This window comes from Dasypus novemcinctus, chromosome 21 (assembly GCF_030445035.2).
Source record: "Dasypus novemcinctus isolate mDasNov1 chromosome 21, mDasNov1.1.hap2, whole genome shotgun sequence".
NCBI classification, from domain to species: Eukaryota; Metazoa; Chordata; class Mammalia; order Cingulata; family Dasypodidae; genus Dasypus; species Dasypus novemcinctus.
The window spans coordinates 4,335,985-4,358,571 of NC_080693.1; the positions used below are offsets into that span (position 1 = coordinate 4,335,985).

Below are 22,587 nucleotides of genomic sequence, written 5' to 3' on the forward strand. Positions count from 1 at the left end.
TCATACTAAATTACCTTTTATGCATGCAAACGATTTTGGTTGATTGATGTTTTAACAGACAGACTTACCCCCTCATTGATTCTCATAATTCACTGGTAGATTCCGGAGGGTTTCTTTGGCTATATGATGATTGTGCACATGATTTCCAAGCTTTAAAACACATTTCTTTTTTTAACTTTTTAATTGCACTTGTAAAGACCTGCATTGCACTGTTGAATAGAAATGGTAATGACTGCTCTTCTTTGTCTTTTTCCTAATGTTAGGGGTATGGTGCTAGCATGCCGCTGGTACCTGTAATGTTTGCTCTAATTTCTGTTGGATGTATTTCTTTTAGGTTGTGGAAGGTCTATTGATAATAAGTGGAAACTGTTACCACATGCTATTTTCATCTGTTTGTGTTTTCATGAACATTTTGTTTTGGATGAGTGTTCTGTAAGGATAATATTTTTAAAAATTTCATCAAGCGTATAAGGGATCTGCATATAACTGACCCCTCGCACTCCCACAAGTTTCCCTCTGAGTAGCATCATACAATTGTGTGGTACATTTGTTACAATTGATGAATAAAACATTAAAGCATTACTACTAACCAAGGCCAACAGTTTACACTGCAGTTTACACTTAATTCCAGTGCCTTAAAAATGCCCTATTTTCTACCTAGTATCCCCAGCCCCTCCCCTCAGAACCTCTGCTAAGCACTATCTTTGCATCAATGTTACATATTCTTCCATTGTTACAACATTAATGTTTACTTTGTCCATGGTTGCTGACCACCTTAAGTTGGTTCTTCCCTAAACCGTACATTTTGGGGGGTTTTAATGCCCACTCTGTCTCAGATTCAGAAGCGGTTTAGATCTTATGGGACAGATGGAAAGGGGTGTTTTGCTTGCATTTGTAGACACTCTGTTTCACATGGCACTTGTCCTTCGTCATCATTTTTTCCGGTGTCTTTGGCAGACCCTTATAAGTGAATCACAACACTGACCTTAGGATTTTGGAGCAAAACCCTGCCATCCTCTGCAGATAACTCCTCCCCTTTTGAGAAACAGCTTTTGGCCTGCTGCTGGGCCTTAGTAGAGACTGAATGCTTAACTATGGGCCATCAAGGTGCCATGAGACCTGAGTTGCCTATCATGAGCTGGGTATTGTCTGACCCACCAAACCATAAAGTCAGGAGGGCACAATAGCACTCCATAATAAAGTGGAAGTGGTATATATGAGAAAGGCTTGAGCAGGTCGTGAAGGCATGAGAAAGGTCTATGGTGAAATAGCCCAAATGCCCATGATCACCACCACTGCCATGCTATTTTCTCCTTCCCAACCCACAGCTTTGGCCTCTTGGGGAGTCCCTTACAATCATTTGACTGAGGAAGAGAAAACTCAGGCCTGGTTTACAGATGGTTCTGCATGATATGCAGCTACCGCCCAAAAGTGGACAGCTGCAGCATTGCAACCCCTATCTGGGACATCGCTGAAGGGCAGTGGTGAGGCAAATCCTCCCAGTGGGCAGAACTTTTAGCAGTGCAACTTGTTCATTTTGCTTGGAAGGAGAAACAGCCAGAGGTGCATTTGTACACTGGTTCATGAAATGTTGCCAATGGCTTGGTTGGATGGTCAGGGATTTGGAAGAAACATGATGGGAAAATTGGTGAGAAGGAGGTCTGGGGAACAGTTATGTGAATTGACCTTTTTCGGTGGGCAAAAAACATGAAAACTTTTTGTCCCATGTGAATGCTCACCAGAGGGGATCTTTAGCAGAGGAAGATTTTAATAATCAAGTGGGAAAGATGACCTACTCTGTGGCTAATTCACAGCCTCTTTCCCCAGCCACTCCTGTCATTGCCCAATGGGCTCATGGAAAAAGTGGCCGTGGAGGTAGGGATGGAGGTTATGCATGGGTTCAGCAACATGCACTTCCTCTTACCAGGGCTGACTTGGCTACATCCACTGCTGAGTGCCCAGTCTGCCAGCAGCAGAGACCCACACTCAGCCCCCAATATGGCAACATTCCTTGAGGTGACCAGCCTGACACCTGGTGGCAGGTTGACTATACTGGACTACTTCCACCATGCAAGGGGCAGTGATTTGTTTTAACTGGAATAGACACATACTCTGTATATGAGTTTGCATTTCCTACATGCAATGGCTCTTCCAAAAGTACCATCCATGGACTTACCGAATGTCTTATCTACCGCCCTGGCATTGCACACAGCATTGCTTCTGCTCAAGGAACTAATTTCCCAGCAAATGATGTGCGGGAATGGGCACATGCCTATGGAATTCCCTGGTCTTACCATGTTCCCCATCAGCCGAAGCAGCTAGATTGATAGAATGGTGGAGTGGCCTGTCAAAGACTCATTAACAGTGCCAACTAGGTGGCAATACCTTGCACGGCTGGGGCAATGTTCTCCAGGAGGCTGTGTATGCTTTAAATCAGCATCCACTTTATGGTGCTGTTTCTGCCACAACCAGAATCCATGGATCCAGGAGTCAAGGGGTGGAAATGGGAGTGGCACCACTCGCTCTTACCCCTAGTGACCCACTGAGACAATTTTTGCTCATAAGCTTTTTGCTTCCATAATCTTAGTAGTGATGTTCCCATCCTTACTCCTGGTTTTGGTAATTTAACCCTCTTTTACTTCAGTTGAGCTCAAGATTTGACTATTTTATTGATCTTTTCATCATAATATTGCTTTTTATTGGTTTTCTGGTCTTTCATTGATTTCCTTTCTGATGTTTATTATTTCATTTCTTCTCTTTGCTTTGGACTTAGTTTGCTTTTTTCTACTATCTTAAGATGAAGTTTAACTTACTGATTTGAGGTGCTTATTTTCTGATTTGAGCATTTAAGCAATAATGTTCCCTCTGAGCATTACTATAATATGTTACACGTGTTACTCTCAACCCTATTCATTTCCACTCTATTACAGTTAACCAAATTATATCACTACATACATCAATCATCAGCTCCCATTCTCAACCCTCATTCCATTTCTTAGTAACCCATACTCCAGAGTTTATTTCCACGAGTTTACTCATCCCTGGGAGTCATAAAGCATGCTGGGGGGAAGCTATTGCATTTATATGCTGAGTTTGGCTTAGAGAGAGGCCACCTTTGAGCACAGGGTGGTTCCCACCAGCTAACTCTTAGGCACCCTACAATAGTAGGCTAAGTTTCAATTTCAAGAGTAAAGGCTCACAAGCATAGCCATCGATATCAAGGGCCCATCAATGGACCATCCTCCTTCACTAGTCATTGCCTCTGTACTTGGGGGATTCTTGCTGTTCCATTACAGAAAGTGGCAGAGCTCCCCACAATGGGAATTATATATATATATATATTTTTTTTTAATTGACTTTGTAATAATATTACATTAAAAATATATATGTGAGGTCCCATTCAACCCCACCCCTTCCACCCCACCTCTCCCCCCCCCCCCCAGCAACACTCATTCCCATCATCATGACACATCCATTGGATTTGGTAAGTACATCTTTGGGCACCTCTGCACCTCATAGTCAATGGTCCACATCATGGCCCATACTCTCCTCCATTCCATCCAGTGGGCCCTGTGAGGATTTACAATGTCTGGTGATTGCCTCTGAAGCACCATCCAGGGCAGCTCCATGTCCCAAAGACGCCTCCACCTCTCATCTCTTCCTGCCTTTCCCCATACCCATCAGCCACCATGTCCACTTTTCCCAATCCAATGCCACCTCTTCTATGTGGACATTGGATTGGTTGTGTCCATTGCACCTCTATGTCAAGAGGAGGCTCAGATTCCACATGGATGCTGGATGCAATCCTCCCACTTTCAGTTGTAATCACTCTAGGCTCCATGGTGTGGTGGTTGTCCTTCTTCAACTCCATCTTAGCTGAGTGTGGTAAGTCCAATAACTCAGATTGTAGGTGCTGGAGTCTGTTGAGGCTCAGGACCTGGCTATCACATTGTCAGTCCAGAGATTCAAATCCCCTAAATATATCTTAAACCCCAACATTAACTGCTCCTCCAGCACATTAGCATGAAAGTCTTATGAAGGAAGATCCCATCTGAGTCCAGATTCATCACACATAAACACCATTTCCAAAGAGGGGCCATCTGACCTGGTAGTTAACCCCATCGGCCATGACCATAACTCCCATGGGTCTCTTTAGCCCTCAAAGGAATCAATATCTGGGGGTTGTATCTGCTTTATCTGTCTCTCTGACTCTGCTCAGTTGTGCATGAGGGCAATCCTTCTGCCAGCCTCCAGACTCTTTTTTAGAAACTCGTAGCCATATAAACTCATTTCTCCTTTCCATTTCCGCCTTACTTTAGGTCAAACAGCATTTTAAAGTCATGTTATTTTATGTAGACAGGGATATTCTGCTGATCCGCATTGAACCTTCCGTATAAGGTCATTTTCCAGTTGCATCATCAGTTGGTAGTTGATAGTGGTCCCTCGGTGCCAGGGAGGCTCATCCCCGGGTGTCATGTCCCACGCTGGGGGGAAGGCATTGCATTTACATGCTGAGTTTGGCTTCGAGACTGGCCACATTTGAGTAACATGAAGGCTGACAGGAGGAAATTCCCAGGCACAATGTTGCTCTAGGCCTTGTTCTTATTTTAGGCTTATCAGCTCACAAGCATAGTCATTAGCATCAGGGGCAATGGGAATTTGATATTCTTTCTTTATTGTGTGAATCTCCACTCACTGTAAAAATGCCCCATGAACACTAAAATACATTTTATGCCTTATATGCATGCCCAGGTGAGCTTCCTCCCATATATCCCCCACACTGACACCCCACAACAATGATCCTACCCTACCATAGTTGAAACCCTTCTGTGACCCAAAACTTCCTTTAAAATGAAACCAAGGATATCACCAACTATAATTAACAGGAGAATGAAATAATGATAGGTTTAAATGTAAGAAAGAAAATACATAATAATTTAGAGAAATTAAAATTAAAATTTTAAAATTGGGATTTTAAAAATATAATGAAAAATAATTTTTTAAAACTTTTGTGTGTTTTTCCTTTCATCACTGTAATATATATCTTCCTGCATGTACAGTGATCTTATTTTCTTCCATTACTCCAGTGTCTTTTTTTTTTTTTTTGGTCTTCAAAGAAGTTTTAGGTCACAGTAAAGTCACATACAGAATATAGGTGTATTAGTCAGCGAAGGAGGTGCTGGTGCAAAATACTGGAAATCTGCTGGGAAGTATAGCGGGTATTTATTTGGGGTAGGAGTTTACAGATACCAGACCATAAAGTATAAGTTACTTCCCTCACTGAAGTCTATTGGAGCAAGATGTCTCACAATGTCTGTGAGGGTTTTGGCTTCCGAGTTTCCTATGTTCCTGGGCTTGCTTTTCTCTGGGTTCAAGGTTCCCTCCTGGTGCTGGCTTCCCTTTCCTCTGGGTAATGACTTCCCAGGTCTTCAGCATCAAACTCTAACATCAGAAATCTCGAACTCTGTTCTTCACCATTCCTTTAATCTGTGATTCCCCACCCACCAAGTGGTAGGGACTCAATGCCCTAATGATAATTCAATCATGCCCATGTACAGATCAGATTCCAAGCATAATCCAATATTTCTTTTTGGAATCCATCAATTATATCAAACTACTACAACAGGGGACTCCCATATAACCATCATCTTTCCCCCTTTACCCCTTCCCATATGACTAACATTTTTATATGTGGATGGTACATATTTTACACCTGATGTACCAATATTGAAATATAGCTACTAAGGGTGGTCCATGGTTTACATTATAGTTTACATTTTGGACCATACATTTTATAAATATTTGATGGAATTAAACATGACCTGTATCCATCATTGCAATATCATGTAGAGCACTTCCATTGCTCCCCAAATGCCCCGTTTCTTCTATTCTTTCCTCCCCTTCCCTTGAGGACCATGGGGGAAACCAGGCTTTACTTCTTGAAGGACAAGATTCAGTAACTTGCAATAACACTGAGGATTTGACACACTGGTCTGTCCTTCCCTATAAGGCACCACCCATACTCTCAAGGGACTCCCACCCATCTGTTTGAAAACATAGCAGGCCTCCCCGCGATGGGAATCCAACAACGTCCTGTGGATCTTTACCCATAAAAATGATCTCTTGAACACTCCTGAAAAGCCCGTCCCAGATATACCTTGCCCCAAATGCCCTTCCATCCAACACACTAAATTAGTAACTCTTCCTTGTAAAATTGACAAAAGAGCATTCCCAACATCGTACTTTTAATCACATCCCTGCCAGTCCCCAGTGTTTACCTGCTACCTTCTTCAGCCATCCCCCAGTTCCAAGGACTGTCTACCTCTCCCTCCCCATCCTACCCCCTGTCAGATCTGCACCAAACCCAATAGTATCACTACACCCGTGCCATGTCATTTCACTGCACAGCTACACATTTCCACGTCATCATAGACTTCACCCATATAGGTTTTGGCTGACAATCTTCTTATCCATTTCTATTTCCTGTATACCTATCTTCCAGATGCTTGTTCTGTGAGTCAGCTCAAATTGCTTAATTTATATCAGTCAGGTCATGAAGTATTTGTCCTTCAAAGCCTGACTTGCTTCACTCAACATAAGATCCTCAAGATTCATCCATGTTGTATTATCCATTGTGTCAGTGCTATAATCTTTCTTCCAGCTGAGCAATATTCCAATGTATGTATGTTCCACATTCTTTTTATCCATTTATCTCTTGATGGGCATTTGGGTGGATTTCAACTTTTGGCAATAGTAAATAATGCCACAATGAACATTGCTGTGTATGTATCTGATGTGTCCTTGCTTTCAGTTCTTCTGGGTATGTATTCAGTAGTGGATTTGCTGTATCATGTGGCAGACCTCTAGTTAGTTTTTTGAGAAATTGTTGAACTATCATCCAAATGACTGCACCATTCTACATTCCCACCAGTAGTGGATGAGGGTTCCCATTCCCCCACATCCTCCCCAATACTTGTCGTCTTCTGTTTTTTTTCAATCTATGGTTGCAAGTCTAATGGGTATAAGATAACATCTTGTTGTAGTTTTGATGTTCATTTCCCTAATAACTAGTGATGTTGAGCATCTTTTCATGTGCTTTTCAGTCATTTGTATTTGTTTTTTGGAGAAGTATCTATCCAAAGCACTTGCCCATTTGTGAAATGGGTTTTTTGACTTTTCATTTTCAAAGTGTAGGATTTCTTGATCTATGCTGCATATTAGGCTCCTATCAGATATATGGTTTCTGAATTTTATTCTCCCAGTAGGAAGGTTGCCTTTTCACTTTCTTGACAAACTCCTTTGAGGTGCAAAAGTTTATAATGTTGAAGAGGTCCCATTTATCTATTTTTTCTTCCTTGCTTGTGCTTTGGCTGTGAAGTTCATAAAACCATTTCCTAATACAAGATCCTTTAGAGGCTTTCCTACATTATCTTCCAAGGTCTTTATGGCGATGGCTCTTATTTTTGGATCTTTGATCGATCTTGTCTTGATTTTTGTATAATAAGTGAGATGGTGTTCCAGTCTCATTCTTTTGAATATGGAAACCCAGTTCTCCAAGTACCATTTGTGGAAGAGGCCATTCTCTCCCAATTGAGTGGCTTGGTGACCTTGTTGAATATCAGATGAGTGTATATGGAAGGATCTATATTAGAACTCTCAGTACAGTTACATTGATCAGTGTGTCTTTGTGCTAATACCATGCAGTTTCCGCCACTGTAGATTTGTAGTATGTTTATTTTTTTCCTTGTTTTCATATATTTTTTTCAATATTTTTTATTCATTTTTTAAAAATATTACATTCAAAAAATATGAGGTCCCCACTCACCCCCACCACCCCTACCCCACCACTCCCCCCACAGCAACACTCTCCCCCATCATCATGACACATCCATTGCATTTGGTGAGTACATCTCTGGGCATCGCTGCACCTCATGGTCAATGGTCCACATCATAGCCCATACTCTCCCACATTCCATCCAGTGGGGCATGGGAGGATCTACAATGTCCAGTAATTGTCCCTGAAGCACCACCCAGGACAACTCCAAGTCCCGAAAACGCCTCCACATCTCATCTCTTCCTCCCATTCCCCGCACCCAGCAGCCACCATGGCCACTTTTCCCACACCAATGCCACATTTTCTCTCTGGACTTTGGATTGGTTGTGTTCATTGCACATCTATGTCAAGAGGAGGCTCAGATTCCACATGGATATTGGATGCAACCCCCCCCCCCCACTTCCAGTTGCAGGCACTCTAGGCTCCATGGTGTGGTGGTTGACATTCTTCAACTCCATGTTAGCTGATCTCCCACATTCTTGAACACTCTTGGAGCACTCTCAAATGCAGGCAGCAGCATGACCTTCTGTATCTTGAGGCAGCCCATGGCTGTCCATGGACATGGGCTTTAACAACCCTTGGCTTTGCATATTAACTCCTCTTCGTATTCTGATGCTCTGTTTTCCAAAGCACTAATCACCTAATAGTCACCTGGGAAGTTGTTTACTTAGCTTTTGACCCCTGGGAATAGCCCCAGAATCTCCTTTTAAACTGTTCTCCCAGTTCATTCACTACACAGTACCATTGAAGATACAAAGGGAAGTCAGAGATTCCAAAGAATCATTTCATTGAGCTGGACTTCTAGAAATTATTCTTTTATTGATATTCAATATTCAGTCAGGGATTGTACAAGGGAGATGCACTTAAAATCACAGGGTACACACAGAAAGGGCATCATGAAGGTGGATAGATGTGATGGGGTTCAGGTGATGTTGGCTGGGTAGTATCATACCGGCGTAGGAGAAGGTGCATGTAGAATATTACTGACATGGGGAATTTTTGCCCAGTGCTTAGGTCACTGGCCCATCAGAAGCCTACCATGAGCCTGGACGAGGGACTGCAGAGAGCCATGCAGGACTGGCGGCACACAAGCAACTTTGATCGGATGATCTACTACGAGATGGCAGCAAAGTGAGTCCAAGGATCCTTGTTAATTTGCAAGGTTTTGTGGCTGGGTGTGATTGGGGAGGATGAAGCCAGGCAGGGGTCTTGCTTTGTTGCTGGTCAATAGAAGGGATACTTGTAGAGGGGGTGTCAACTAGGTCACTATTCCCTGGATATTGAAGGACCAACTCCTCTGTGCAGTCACTTTCACCTTTAGTACTGGACAGTTTTTCACCTTTCTCCCATAGGATGATCAACCCTTCTCTGATATTGGGTCTGCAGATGTCATGAAATTGAAGGTCTTACGATGGGGTTGAGGGTAATTCCTACAGATCCTGATGGCTTTAAGCCTCTAGGTTGTAGGTACTTTGCAGGGGTGATATGCTTGATAAGGCATGTTTCTGCCTCTCTGGGTTCTGGGCAGCTGGAGCCTATTGGCATAGAACTTTGGGCCCACCTCTCCTCATGAGATAATGTCCAAATGGCTCCCTGTCATCCCAGATGAATTAGAGGTGGAGGAAGTTGGTTAGGGGAAGCCAGGATCTCAGATATCCTGTGAACAATTTGTTCAACTGCATGTTAAACTCTTGGCTAAAACACAAAGCAATGACAAAAAATAAAATAAAAAGGACAGCATTGGAAATTGAATCCCCTCCATAATGTTTCCTTCTACTTTCTTTCCAAGCATTTCTTCACCCTATGTCTTCATTCAGTTTACAGACAAGGCTCTAGGATTCTTAGATCTGGGCACTGATCCCTCCTTTATTTATAATATTAACAACTCAGATCCCAGCGTGTGATTACTGTTAGCTCATCTGTCTAGTTTTTGCTATGACATCCTTGAATTGGGGATGATGGCCACCTTTATGATCCTGTCATGTATCACACAGACTAATTTAATTCGAGAACCTATACCAATTTTGTTGAAGCCCACTAGATACTAGTTAAAACAGTGTATAGTCAAGAAATTACAACTTGTAGTCTCAACTTTGAAATCTGCCAAGTACCAAATTGATTCATTTCTTTCACATTCCCCTTAAGTGATGATGAGTTTTGCTGTAGGTGAATGGATGTTGTGGGGACCTCAAGAAGTACCTCCAAACTGTGGTTGTACTGCCAGGAGTAAAATGCCTCTTGGAAAAGCACTTATCCAAGACCTTGATATCCCTCCCAAGACACTTAGTTTCCCCTATTGTTGGTGCTGATCTCTTTTTGTAGGCATCACAGTGGGCCAGGCCATCTTGTCAACACTGCTTGTGCCTTCCTCCCATGCTAGGTTCAAGGAGTTTGAAATTGAAGAAGAGAGGCAGATTCAGATGTTGGAGGAGAGGAAAGGTTTCCAGTGCCCTCCACAACCAGTCCCTCCAAATCTTCATCCACAGGTGTCCCCAGGCACTATGGAAGGCCAGAAGCCAGGTATGGCTCATCACATTCCAACAGAAGACTAGGTGCAAAGGGGACTGAAAGAAGGCAAAAGGACTCATGAGCTACATTCCTTTCAAGATTTGCCTTCTGTATTTCCAAAGGAAAAACCCATCGAGAACCTAGTTTCTCAGTTACCCTTTGTCATGGGCTAGGTCAATTTTGTCAGCTGTCATAACTGCACTCTCATCTTGACTGTCAAAAGGGACACATTTATATAATATTCCTGATGATTAGGGGATGGGGGAAGGGATAGCTTCCAATATCACAAGTTCCTCTTTTTCTTGAACAGAAACTTTATCTAAGATCATTCATCTTTTAAATTTTATCCTATAAATGTTCATGTAGTTTCAGATTAGCATGAACCAAGTGGAAGCATTTTCTATCCCTAAAATATTACTCTCACCAACATATGGTTGGAAAATAAAAGCTGGAGATTCATTCCACTTTTACTTCTTGACCTCTGTCCCTACCTTTAATGTCCAATCCAAAAAAGTCAGGGCCCAAGGCCAAGGTTTCCAGCCAGAGGCAACGCAGACAGCAGCAGGCTCTGAAGACAAAGGCCCCCAAGGAGATCCCACCTGAAGCCGTAAAAGAGTACAATGACCTCATGGATGGGCTGGTGGGGCCTTTGCACTCAGCCTCCGAGGGGGAAGATGGAAAATCGGAAGAGGAAGGACATGGACAGCAGGAACGTGATGGAATCTATGCAGACCCGGATCTCCTCAACTACATCCACCAGCTGTGTGCAGAGGAAGACTTCATCACCAAGGTGGGTGGATTTTAGGTGAGGTGTCTAGCAGAGTCCTTAGTTTTAGCACTGTCAGCATGTTCAGGTCTGTGCTTCTTTCCCAGTCTGTTGAAACTTGGGTCTATTCCTTATCTCCTGAGCAGTGTGGAGTGGGTACAGGTATGTGTATTTGAGTCTTTGTGTGTGTGTGCATGTGTTAGTGTGTATATGTGTAGCTGTTGGAGGTCATCATCCCAAACATCCACAGATTGCAGATTGGGGTGCCGGGTCAATGCTTTCCCTCCTGCTTCCAAAACCGACAGGTGACTCTTTCTCAAGTGTGCTCAATCCCCTTTTATTACTCTTCCCAGGTGGAGGCTGTCATTCACCCACGATTTCTGGCAGAATTGCTTTCCCCAGGAGCACATGTAGACTTTCTGTCCCTAACAGAGGAGCTGCAGCAAGAGGAAGGACTCACGCCCACCCAGGTAAACCAAGTGTGGGAGGACCTCACATCATGTAATCTACATGACCTTGTCTAACATACTGTGTCTTGGGTGGCATGGCATCTGGAGAAAAATAGGGGGAGGTGTGGGGGCAAATGGAGAACCAGTAGGGAGGAAATTATGGAGAGGTACGGGGTAGGTGTGGTTAGGACTGCAAGTTTGGGAATCGTGCATAGGAAGATGGGCAGAATAAGCTATAATATATGTATACAAAACCTACCTGCCTTCTGGCCCAGTGCAGTCATCTTCACCACACATTCAGCCACCTCATGTGAGAAACATCTGCAGTCATTAATTGTCTATTTCCTTGACCACAGCTGGCTGAGAAGCATCTGCTGTCCTTGAAAGATGTAGAGGGTATGGAAGCACCTCCAAGTTATGATACATCTGAACTGGACACAGTTCCTTCCACATGTAAGTCTAGCAATGGTGCAGAGAGTAAAGCTGAGCATGGCCAACTTCTAGGGATTCAAGTCAGTACTGGTGCCCTACACTGGGATGGCAGAGCAGACAACAGCCTGGACCTCCTTAAAGACAATGCTGTCTGTCCAAGGAGTCAAGACAATCTACAAATCATAAAGAAATAAATGTCTTATCACCACCAACACCAAAGACACTCTTCCCTTAGATTCAGAAGCAGAGATGAGGTGCCTCTGCAAGAAACCTTTCCTATAAGTACCAAATCCAAGCCCGCAGATGGGTCCAATGAAGAGGAGGAGATGAGGAGCTCCCCAGCCTTGCATTCCCTTGAAACCATCACATCAACTGCAGCCATGGGGACTTGTGAAGAGTGTATCACACCTCTGGAATCAAGAGAGCACGTGGAGAATCCCTGTCTGTATCGTCTCTGAAAAGAGGTGTCAATCAAGCTACTCATCCTGATGCCAAGTCTCCAAACACAACTTTAGTTGATGGTCCTTCTGCTGGAAGAAAATCCCACTTCATAGCTGACTTTGGGGCCTCTGGGAGGCAAATGTTGGTGCTGGGTGCAAGACAATCCTCTTCATCTCAAAAAAGAAGATGTGACCAACTTTTGGATCCTAGAAAGAAGAAGCCCTGGTGTGGAGAGTAGGGAGCGGGGTTCCAAACTCTCCACATACCAGACATTCCATTGTGGCCCCCCCCCCCACTGTAGATTTCCTCTTGCTTTAACAAAATGAGTCTACATTCTGCTTCCTGGTCCTACTGTTATTCCTTGGCAGTTCTAGAGAATGTGGGGAGGACAGTGAGGGCCTTCAAAGAGTTTCTAATGTGAATATGATACCTTTGGTAGGGGTTGAGGAGTGGTAGTTTTGGGAGTTTTATTGAAAATGTATATAAAGTTAGTTTTGATTTAAAATGCTCTCCATTCTGCAATATTATATATGTCCAATATTGCTACTTCAGGGATGGTGGGATGTTGAAGGTGGAGGGATACGGATGGCTGCAGTCTCAGTGGATCCAAAGGTGACTGACCTAGTTCTGTCTTGCTTCAGTCTATATTCTTTCAGCCTGCTCCTGGGAAAATAGAAATGCCATGGTCTTCCTGTTTAGTGACCAGTCCCCATTGGTCTCTTTCCTTATGCCTTCTCACAAGGCCTGGCTCCATTGTGGGTGGCCATCATTGGATGGCCATCAGGATATTATCTGTATCTCCTAATACTTTCCTCATGGAAAGTTGTTCTTCTACATTTTTGGTTTCTGGAATATCAGCTAATTTTCTATAACTGATATGTGAGTCAACACCTTCCCCGAGTGTTCTTCTGCTTTCCTTACCTACAGGATGTAGACATTGGAGCTTCCATGGTCCTCAGCACATGCAGGTCATGTGTTGCGTGGTTGGTTTGAGTAGACACCCCAAGGCCTGCTTCCCAGGGGCATGAATCTGTGTATTTCCACCTCTATAGAGGAGATAGCATATTAAGACTCAGGATTACTAAATGTGTAATTAGAGTTGGCCTATTTCTTAATGCTAATATGGACAGGAAAAGAATGTGGGGTAAAAGAGGATACAGAAGTCCATCAAAATTTCTCTGTATGCAATATGATATAGGGACGGAGGATATGAAGTCACTTTGTGTATTTCGGTGCAGGAAAGAGTCCAAGTAGCTGGGGAGGGATTAATTTTTGTGGCCAAGGGGACTGGCCTCAGGAACTTTTGGTCTCTTCTGAGGACCACTCCACAAGCACTGCTCCCTCTCCTCCCTAAATAATGACTGAAATTTTTTTATGTAACACAGGTAGAAAATTATATTCATGTCTAAAATTGATTCTTTCCAATGAAATTCAAACCAACTTCATGGTAAAAAAAAAAGCAAACAGAAAAATAAATGTTTTGATTTCTTTAGCATGCCGCAGGCTGCCCTGCATGTGCAGGGTATATTTAATTTGGGATGAAGGTGGAGAAGTGCTGAGACACTCAATCGTCCCCCTACCTGCGCTCTTGTCGAGGCCCATGGTTAGAACAGTTAGACAGCCTGGGGATGTGGGATTTAGTGACTAGGATTTGATTCTGGGGGGTGTGGAGAGTTTAGTTGAGCACTGGGTGGGCATGTTCTGGACCTGAATTAAGATGTTAAGTTTCATATGAGGATACAATCAAGAAAAAACCTGAGATCCAGGAGACACAGTGCACACCCACTTTGTACTGAAATTTTTTTTGTCACCCTCCAATCTCTAACTAACCTCTCAAATTGAGGTGTCCATGGTCCAGTCTCTCGACTCATCCTGTCAGCCCTAACAGACATTGAGATTACCTGACACTCACACTTGTTACTGGCCAGTGCTGCCTTCTCTAAGTTCTATGTTCTGATTCCTTCCCCATTGACTTTGTGGTTTCAGGCAATCCATGACTCCCAGAGTGTGTCCTCTGCAACAGATCAGCACACACAGCTGAGGTTGCATTGCAGGGTGGTGTCGCATCAGGTAGGCAAAATAGCGATAAGGCTGCCCTTTCACCAAGGTTTCCTGGCACCCATGCTCCCTGCTGGCAAAGAGCTTGGGATAGAAAGTCACATATCAGGACCCTCTCCTCTTGTCATCTTCACATATTACCCACAATTCTGTCCACAATTTCTCCTTCACCTTTACTTCTTTTTCCAAAGTGAGCAGCATCCAGGGGCTGTCTACCCTCTACTGTCCTTTCTGTAATGGAATTTTATACTTGGCCATGCTTTCTCCAGCTGATGCCCTCTCTCTGTTCCAAGCTGGACCTCAGCAAAATGATGTGGGACTCATAGGCTGTATGTTCCAGAGGCAGTATGACAAGGGGTGGGCACCAAGCACCTAATGTCTAGAAGATTCCTAAGCACCATGTCATGCAGGGTCCACTTGGGTAGAGCATCCTCATCGTGTGTTCCCATACTGCTTGTTCCTGGTGTTTAAATCAGTGACCAGATAGATTATTAAATGAAATATATTGAGGGAACAACAGAGTCCTGGCTCCACCATTCACTGCTGTAAGACTTTGGGAAAGTCACCAAGTCCTTTCCATTCCAAGTTCTTTATTGGAAAATGGATGTAACATAGTTCAGCTCAGGATGTTTGAAATAGTAAATGAATCCTGCTTGTAAGAAACTAGTTCAACTCTCCTGTGGTCTCTCTTCTCAGTCAGGGATGGAATTCATCATCACATTTAGTCCAGGGCTTTTTGGCTTTGCTCTCATGTTTTCACATACCTGGGTGTCATCTCCATCTCCCATCCTTGTTTTGGTTGAAGAGTTGACAGCAGGTGGGAGATTCTGGTGTTGTCCAAACACTGTTCCGTGCCCAATCACTAAAATATGTCCATGAGCCTGCAGAGTGAGAACTGCCTGGAGGGCCATTCTGCCTGAACTTCTTCATTGACCACCATCTGACAACCATTTGCCAAAGCCCACCAGAAGAGTTGGCACATACTAGGCATTCATTCCACTGAATTGTTACTTCTTCCCCTGGTTTCTATCTCTTCTTTGGGAACATATGGAAGGCCAGAGTTTGTGACTTGAAGTGTTGAATATTCTTCCAAGATGGTCAGGAATGGAGGGAGCCTTTGGAGGAGAAGTCCAATTTGCTGCCCTCATGTCTGCTTGACGTTCAGAAATTCACACACACCCCAACCACACATCACACACATTCCACTGTCCACAGCCACCTCATTATATACTATCAGTGTCCTCCCCAGGGATTATATTTCATAGTAAACAACTCTTGCAATTGTTTACTCTAGAATTGTATGTAAATATACAGTTATAGAACTTAAGTATTCTTTCACTCAGCATAAAGCTCTTAAGTTAAATCTAGGCTGTTGCATACATCAATAGGGTGCTCCTTTTTTTTTTTTTAAATCCAATTACATATGTTGAAACATTAGGTACCAACCATGGTTCTATTATGGTTTACATTATGCTTTACATTTTAAGCTATATACCTTTATAAATTTTTGATGATATCTAACATGCCCTGTATCTATCATTTTAGGATAATGCAGAACACTTCCCTTTGCCCCAAAAGGACCTTCTTTTCCAACTATTCTATTCCTCTATCCTCCTGCCCTTAGGGCCCACACTGACACCCAAACTTCACTTCTTGAAGGAAAAGATTTGTAGATACTTGCAAGAATGCTGAGGGCTTGACACACTAATCTGTCCCCCACCGGGAGCCACCTATGCTCTTAAGAGACAGCCTCCCCTCTGTGGGAGAATATCAGGCCTCCCCAGGATGGGGTTATAACACCTTCCCACTCATTGTATGGGGCTCCACTCACATATACAACACACTATGACATGATGAGCACTTACAAACTCCCTAGAAGCCTGACCCAGGGGCACCCTGTGCCAGAAGATGCATCAAACACCTTAAACCAGTAACCCTTCCTTATTTTATTTTCTAAAGAGTTTTCTCAAAATTACAGTTTCAACCACTACCTGACAATCTCCTCTGTTCACCTGATCCACCCACCCTCCCCCAATTCCTTGGACCATCTGACCCATCCTCACCTCAACCATGCAAAGCCGAACCCGTTAGTATCCCTATGCCCCTGTTGGATCCCTTCATGCACAACTACTTACCTCTAATTTATCATAGGTTTCCCCCATATGGGTGACAATTCACAACCTTTCACTCACCAACTATTTCCTGTAAGCCTATCTTCCAGCCTCAAACTCTCTCAGTTTGATTTGCTTAATTCATAACAGAGAGCTGTTCTACTATATTCTACTACAGAACTATTGTGACTCTAGCAATGGAAATTATATCACTGATGTGGAGACAGTGGCCATGGGAGTTGCTGAAGGCAGGGAGTGGGAAAAGAGGTGTGATATTGGGGCATTTTGGGGACTTGGATTTGTCCTTGATCATTTTGCAGGGTCAGATGCAGAACATTATATATCCTGCCAAAACCCAATGAATGGACTGGGAGAGAGCATAAACTACAACATAAACTATAATCCATGCTGTGTAGCTGTGCTCCAAAATGTACTCATCAACTGCAATGAGTGTACCACATTAATGAAAGAAGTTGTCAATGTGGGATGAGTAGGGGTTGTGGGGAATGAGGTATATGGGAACCTATTTTTTAATGTAACATTTTGTGTGATCTATGTATCTTCAAAAAGACATTAAAAAAGAAACAATATTTAGTGAGCACATGCAGAATAAATGAAGCAGAGAATGTTTAAACTTTAGATAAATGAGGAAGTTCACATTTTCTGAAGGCTGTCATACAAAAAAGTGAGAGTTTGGCTGTTCAGTACTTCTTCAAAAGGCAGAACTTAAACTAAGGAATAAATAGTAGAAAACAACAGGAGGCAGGATAGTTGTACAAGCATATCACTGATCTAAAAGTTTCTTTTCCAATATCATGCACTTTGCACTTACTTTTCCCTTCTGCTGAAGGAAGGTGTAACATAACACTTCTCATAGACATCTTAAATATTTTTCTTGGAAAGTAGACTTGGCCCGGTGGATAGGGCATCCATCTACCACACAGGAGGGCCACAGTTAGAACCCCCAGCCTCCTTGACCTATGTGGAGCTGGCCCATGCAGAGTGTTGATGCCCACAGGGAGTGCCGTGCCATGCAGAGTTGTCCACTGTGAAGAAGAGCCCCACATGCAAGAAGTGTGCCTCATTAGTAGAGCCACCAAGTGCAAAAGAAAGCTCAGCCTGCCCAGGAATGGTGCCGCAGACACGGAGAGCTGATGCAGCAAGATGACACAACAACAACAACAACAACAAATGAATCACTACAACTATCAATGAGTGGTACAGGTGGGAGTGACATATGTGTATTGGGGAAAGAGTAGGGAAAACACAGCTGACCACCAATGCTCTACATTAAACAGGAGAGCTATATTTTAAGTCAACAGGAAATACAAACAAACCACATAACACCAATGCAACCCATCCAAATGATTAAATAATACAAAGTGTGAATTGTTTCAAAAACTTCAGCATAATTTTTAAGGAATATATATAATATACTTCATGTTCTATATGCACTTTATCACTTATTTAGGAAGGAAGGCTGAAGTGCTTAATGCACTCAACAAATTGAAAATAAAAGTTTTATGTTTTTATATTTGTTGATATTCAGGACTCTAAAGGTGGATCTTGAAGTCAGAATGCCCCATCAGTTTTCAAGGAAAGCCATGGTGTTGGATACTCTGACGATCTGCTGTACGTTGGGGATTGGTGGGTCTGGGGCAGCTCTGGTAAGAGAATAAACCTATTAAAGGAAACATTCAAGGTCCCTGCCACTGGCTTTTTGAGTATAACTCTTTGGTGGTGGAGTCAGCTTGCAATCGGTGTTACAATATCCCTTTCACAGCCTCTTCACCATGAAGGCTGACAAAAGCTGCAAAGTCATTGGCAATTACAAAAGGACAGGTAAAGTCATTGGCAATGACACAAGTGTCCTTATTGCATCTCTTCATATTTCCATGATTAGCTGAACCATCTCAGAACACAGGTAGTTTTGATGGTCATGGGATCCCAGGAAAATCCCTCTGTAAGATTCTCTGTCCTACTGACCAAACTACCACAAGTTCAGAATGGGCTGATTTTATAGCAGGTGGCATTCTTTTCCAAAGAGAGCTTGCATTATGCATGTCATTATGGAGCAGATACAAAGATACAAGCTGACCACACAGGGGTTTAGCAATTCCTCCAGGAGCCTTGAACCCTGGTTCTTGTTGTGATCCACTGCATAATCAAGTGAATAAAGTTCATCTCATCCACAGAGCTTGGGCTTAGGCACATACTATACACCAGAGGATGGGAATTCTTGGGGATATCCTAAAATTCTGCTTATCACAGGTTCCCATAGAATTATTGTCCATATGGGATGGAAACTTCCTTCTCAAGGAAGGTATTGGGGACTGAATCATGTGCCCCAGAAATGGCAACTTCAGGTCCAAACCCCTGGTCCCATGGGTGGGGACCCATTTGTAATTAGGATATTTGAAGATGGTATGAGTAAAGGTATGCCCAAATGGAATACAAAGTGAATGTGGGTGGGCCTTATTCCAAAATAGCCGAAGACCTTACAAGCAAAGGAAAATGGACAAAGAAAAAATAGCCATGGTCAACAGCCAGAAGCTGCAAGTCAGTTGAATTTAGAAAACAAAAGGGAAGATGATGTGCTTTGCATTGTCATATGACAGATAAGCCAATGAACAAGAGGCCCTGGCAGCCAGCCTTAGAAGGCAAAGGTCTTTATGAGAAAGCATCACCTTGCTAACACCTCAATTTTTGACTTCGAGCCTGAGATCCATGATCCAGTAAGTTTCCACTGTTGAAGCCGTTCCACTGAATGATATTTTTTTAGTAGCTGGGAAACTAAAATTGCACTATTTTTCAAATATGTGACCAAAACTTGGATCTCCTCCCAAAACTAGTTCAACACTATTCAAATATCTTCTCTTCCTTCAGTTATTATACCACTGAAAAGTCTTCCAAATTATACTTACTATAATTATACTTAAAGCATACTTAGTATAATTTTACTTAGACCACACTCTTACATAATGTATTACATTTCACAACAATGCAACGTGTTTGTGATACATGACCTATGGGAGTCCTGTGTCATGTTATGCATATTTGTTTTTTTTTTTTAATTTTTTTATTTTTTATTGACTTTGTAATAATATTACATTAAAAATATATATGTGAGGTCCCATTCAACCCCATCCCCCCACCTCCCCTCTCCCCCCCCCCCCAACAACACTCGTTCCCATCATCATGACACATCCATTGGATTTGGTAAGTACATCTTGGGGCACCTCTGCACCTCATATACATTGGTTCACATCATAGCCCATACTCTCCTCCATTCCATCCAGTGGGCCCTGTGAGGATTTACAATGTCCGGTGATTGCCTCTGAAGTACCATCCAGGGCAGCTCCATGTCCCAAAGACGCCTCCACCTCTCATCTCTTCCTGCCTTTCCCCATACCCTTCGTCCACTATGTCCACTTTTCCCATTTCAATGCCACCTCTTCTATGTGGACATTGGATTGGTTGTGTCCATTGCACCTCTATGTCAAGAGGAGGGTCAGATTCCACCTGGATGCTGGATGCAATCCTCCCATTTTCAGTTGTAATCACTCTAGGCTCCATGGTGTGGTGGTTGTCCTTCTTCAACTCCATCTTAGCTGAGTGTGGTAAGTCCAATAAATCAGATTGTAGGTGCTGGAGTCTGTTGAGGCTCAGGATCTGGCTATCACATTGTCAGTCCAGAGATTCAAATCCCCTAAATATATCTTAAACCCCAACATTAACTGCACCTCCAGCACATTGGCATGAAAGTCTTATGAAGGGAGATCCCATCTGAGTCCAGATTCATCACACATAAACACCATTTCCAAAGAGGGGCCATCTGCCCTGGTAGTTAACCCCATCGGCCATGACCATAACTCCCATGGGTCTCTTTAGCCCTCAAAGGAACCAATATCTGGGGTTGTATCTGCTTTATCTGTCTCTCTGACTCTGCTCAGTTGTGCATGAGGGCAAACCTTCTGCCAGCCTCCAGACTCTATTTAAGAAACTCGTAGCCATATAAACTCATTTCTCCTTTCCATTTCCCCCTTACTTTAGGTCAAACAGCATTTTAAAGTCATGTTATTTTATGTAGACAGGGATATTCTGCTGATCCGCATTGAACCTTCCGTATAAGGTCATTTTCCAGTTGCATCATCAGTTGGTAGTTGATAGTGGTCCCTCGTTGCCAGGAAGGCTCATCCCCGGGTGTCATGTCCCACGCTGGGGGGAAGGCATTGCATTTACATGCTGAGTTTGGCTTCGAGACTGGCCACATTTGAGTAACATGAAGGCTGACAGGAGGAAATTCCCAGGCACAAAGTTGCTCTAGGCCTTGTTCTTATTTTGGGTTTATCAGCTCACAAGCATAGTCATTAGCATCAGGGGCTCACTGTTGAACCCTCACTCCCTCCCAGTCCCCGCCACTGTACCTGGGAGACTGTTGCTGCTCCCCTAGGGACCACGACAGAGCACCACTGGCCAGGAACCCAGTACCCCCCCTACTGTGGTTTTTAATTGTTGCCACTATGAGTATATCCAAACATTACCATGCACCCTGGACTTATGTTCTGTACAGCTCCCTGTCAGCCATATATCACCTGTCAGTGGTACCCCATACCAGTATCCCTCCATTGCCATTGTTGAAACACTCTGTGATCCAGAACTCCCCGAAATTTGAAGCCCAATATAATTTCATGGGAATGGCATATAGTGATGAGTTTAAAGGATAGATAAAGAACTTGGATAAAGTTAGATAAAGAACTTAGATAAAGAATGTTGACTTGAAAAAATTCCACATCTTATCTTTTTCTTCCCCCCCCCCTAATTATTCAGCTTTTTTCACAGGAGTCCTAGACCACAGCAATGTATATATATAATATACAGCACTCCCACACATCCACCAGAAAACCTTTTCCCTTCCACAGTGATACTCTTACGCCCTATTCATATCATATTTACTTAAAGTGATGTACAGAGTCTGAGACATTAGCTTTCTAACAAGGTGACATCTGTGCTTACATTGTGGTGCATACTTTAGGATACACAGTTCTTTACATTTTTAGTTATCCTATGTTTTACATTATGGTTTACATTATCAGTCTGTCATCTCCTATATGTTATAGTGTAATATTACATGTTTTATATCCATCCTTGTGTACTCTCAAGAAACTCCTCTCTTACCCCCCATTTACTTTGGTTCCACACATTTAACGTCCATTTTCCCTTCCACCTTGGTGCCCTCAGTGATAGCCAACCTCCGTTTCCTGAGGAGCCACTTCCAGAGATAGATGGAATAGTGTTCAAGTCCTAACTTGCTCAACTGCCCCAATGCCCTGGGAGCCACCCTTTCTCTCGAGGGATACAGTTCCCTCTATTTGATGGCATTAGTCCTCCCCAGGATGTGGGTCCACCCCCACTCTCACTACTTGGGTTTCTACCCCATGGTGTCACCCACTCTGGCAGAATGAGCATTTAGACATTCCCCAGGAGCCCGTCCTGCATCAGACCCTCCCCTCCGAGCATTCTAAACAGGTAACCCTCTTTATTATATTTTGATATGATTTTCTCAGCATTTTACTCTCCACCAACACCTGACCCTCTCCTGTGTTCGTATGCTACCCCTCCCTCCCCCCACTTATGGGCAACGTTACCCATCCGTCCCTCCCCAGCCACCCTCAAACCCGCAAAGCCCCAACCAAAGGCAACCCCTTGCCCCCCTTTTATCTCTTCTTTGTGTTCATACTTACCACCATCTCGTCTTAAATTCCACCCCTGCAGACATCGGCTCATATCCTTCCTCCACCCTCCGATTTCCTGTAAGCCTATCGTTCAGTCTCTTGCTATCTAGGGCAGCTTGTTTATTTCATATCATTGAGGTCATATAGTATTTGTCCTTCAATGTCTGGGTTGCTTCACTCAACATAAGGTTCTCAAGATTCATCCATGTTATCACATGTGTTTGTAGTGTGTTTGTTCTTACAGCCGAGTAGT

At 43.2% G+C, this 22,587-nt stretch overlaps 1 protein-coding gene and 1 pseudogene across 2 annotated transcripts; one reads left to right on the top strand and one right to left on the bottom strand.

Annotated features, from left to right (window-relative positions):
- Window positions 1-8,807: 8,807 nt before the first annotated feature.
- Window positions 8,808-11,572, top strand: LOC131274855 (NUT family member 2G-like). Of its 2 annotated transcripts, XR_009182180.1 has the most exons (4): window positions 8,808-8,965; window positions 10,215-10,354; window positions 10,857-11,132; window positions 11,462-11,572. XR_009182180.1 is itself a non-coding variant. In XM_058283216.1 (3 exons), exons 1-3 carry the CDS (start codon window positions 8,823-8,825, stop codon window positions 10,943-10,945), a joined length of 372 nt encoding a protein of 123 aa, XP_058139199.1. In that variant the 5' UTR covers window positions 8,808-8,822; the 3' UTR covers window positions 10,946-11,197. The 2 variants fall into 2 exon arrangements, 1 of the variants encoding a protein (XP_058139199.1); XM_058283216.1 differs by lacking the exon at window positions 11,462-11,572 and having other exon boundaries at window positions 10,857-11,197.
- A 6,612-nt stretch (window positions 11,573-18,184) lies between these two features.
- On the bottom strand, window positions 18,185-18,725 carry LOC101414562 (COP9 signalosome complex subunit 8 pseudogene; annotated as a pseudogene).
- Between the last annotated feature and the right edge of the window lie 3,862 nt (window positions 18,726-22,587).

Bases quoted from the DNA above. Each gene is read 5' to 3' on its own strand.
- LOC131274855 (XM_058283216.1), top strand. From the start codon at position 8,823: ATGGGGAATTTTTGCCCAGTGCTTAGGTCACTGGCCCATCAGAAGCCT. The intron at 8,966-10,214 runs GTGAGTCCAAGG...CTCCCATGCTAG, and splicing joins TACTACGAGATGGCAGCAAA to GTTCAAGGAGTTTGAAATTG. The intron at 10,355-10,856 runs GTATGGCTCATC...AATCCAAAAAAG, and splicing joins TATGGAAGGCCAGAAGCCAG to TCAGGGCCCAAGGCCAAGGT.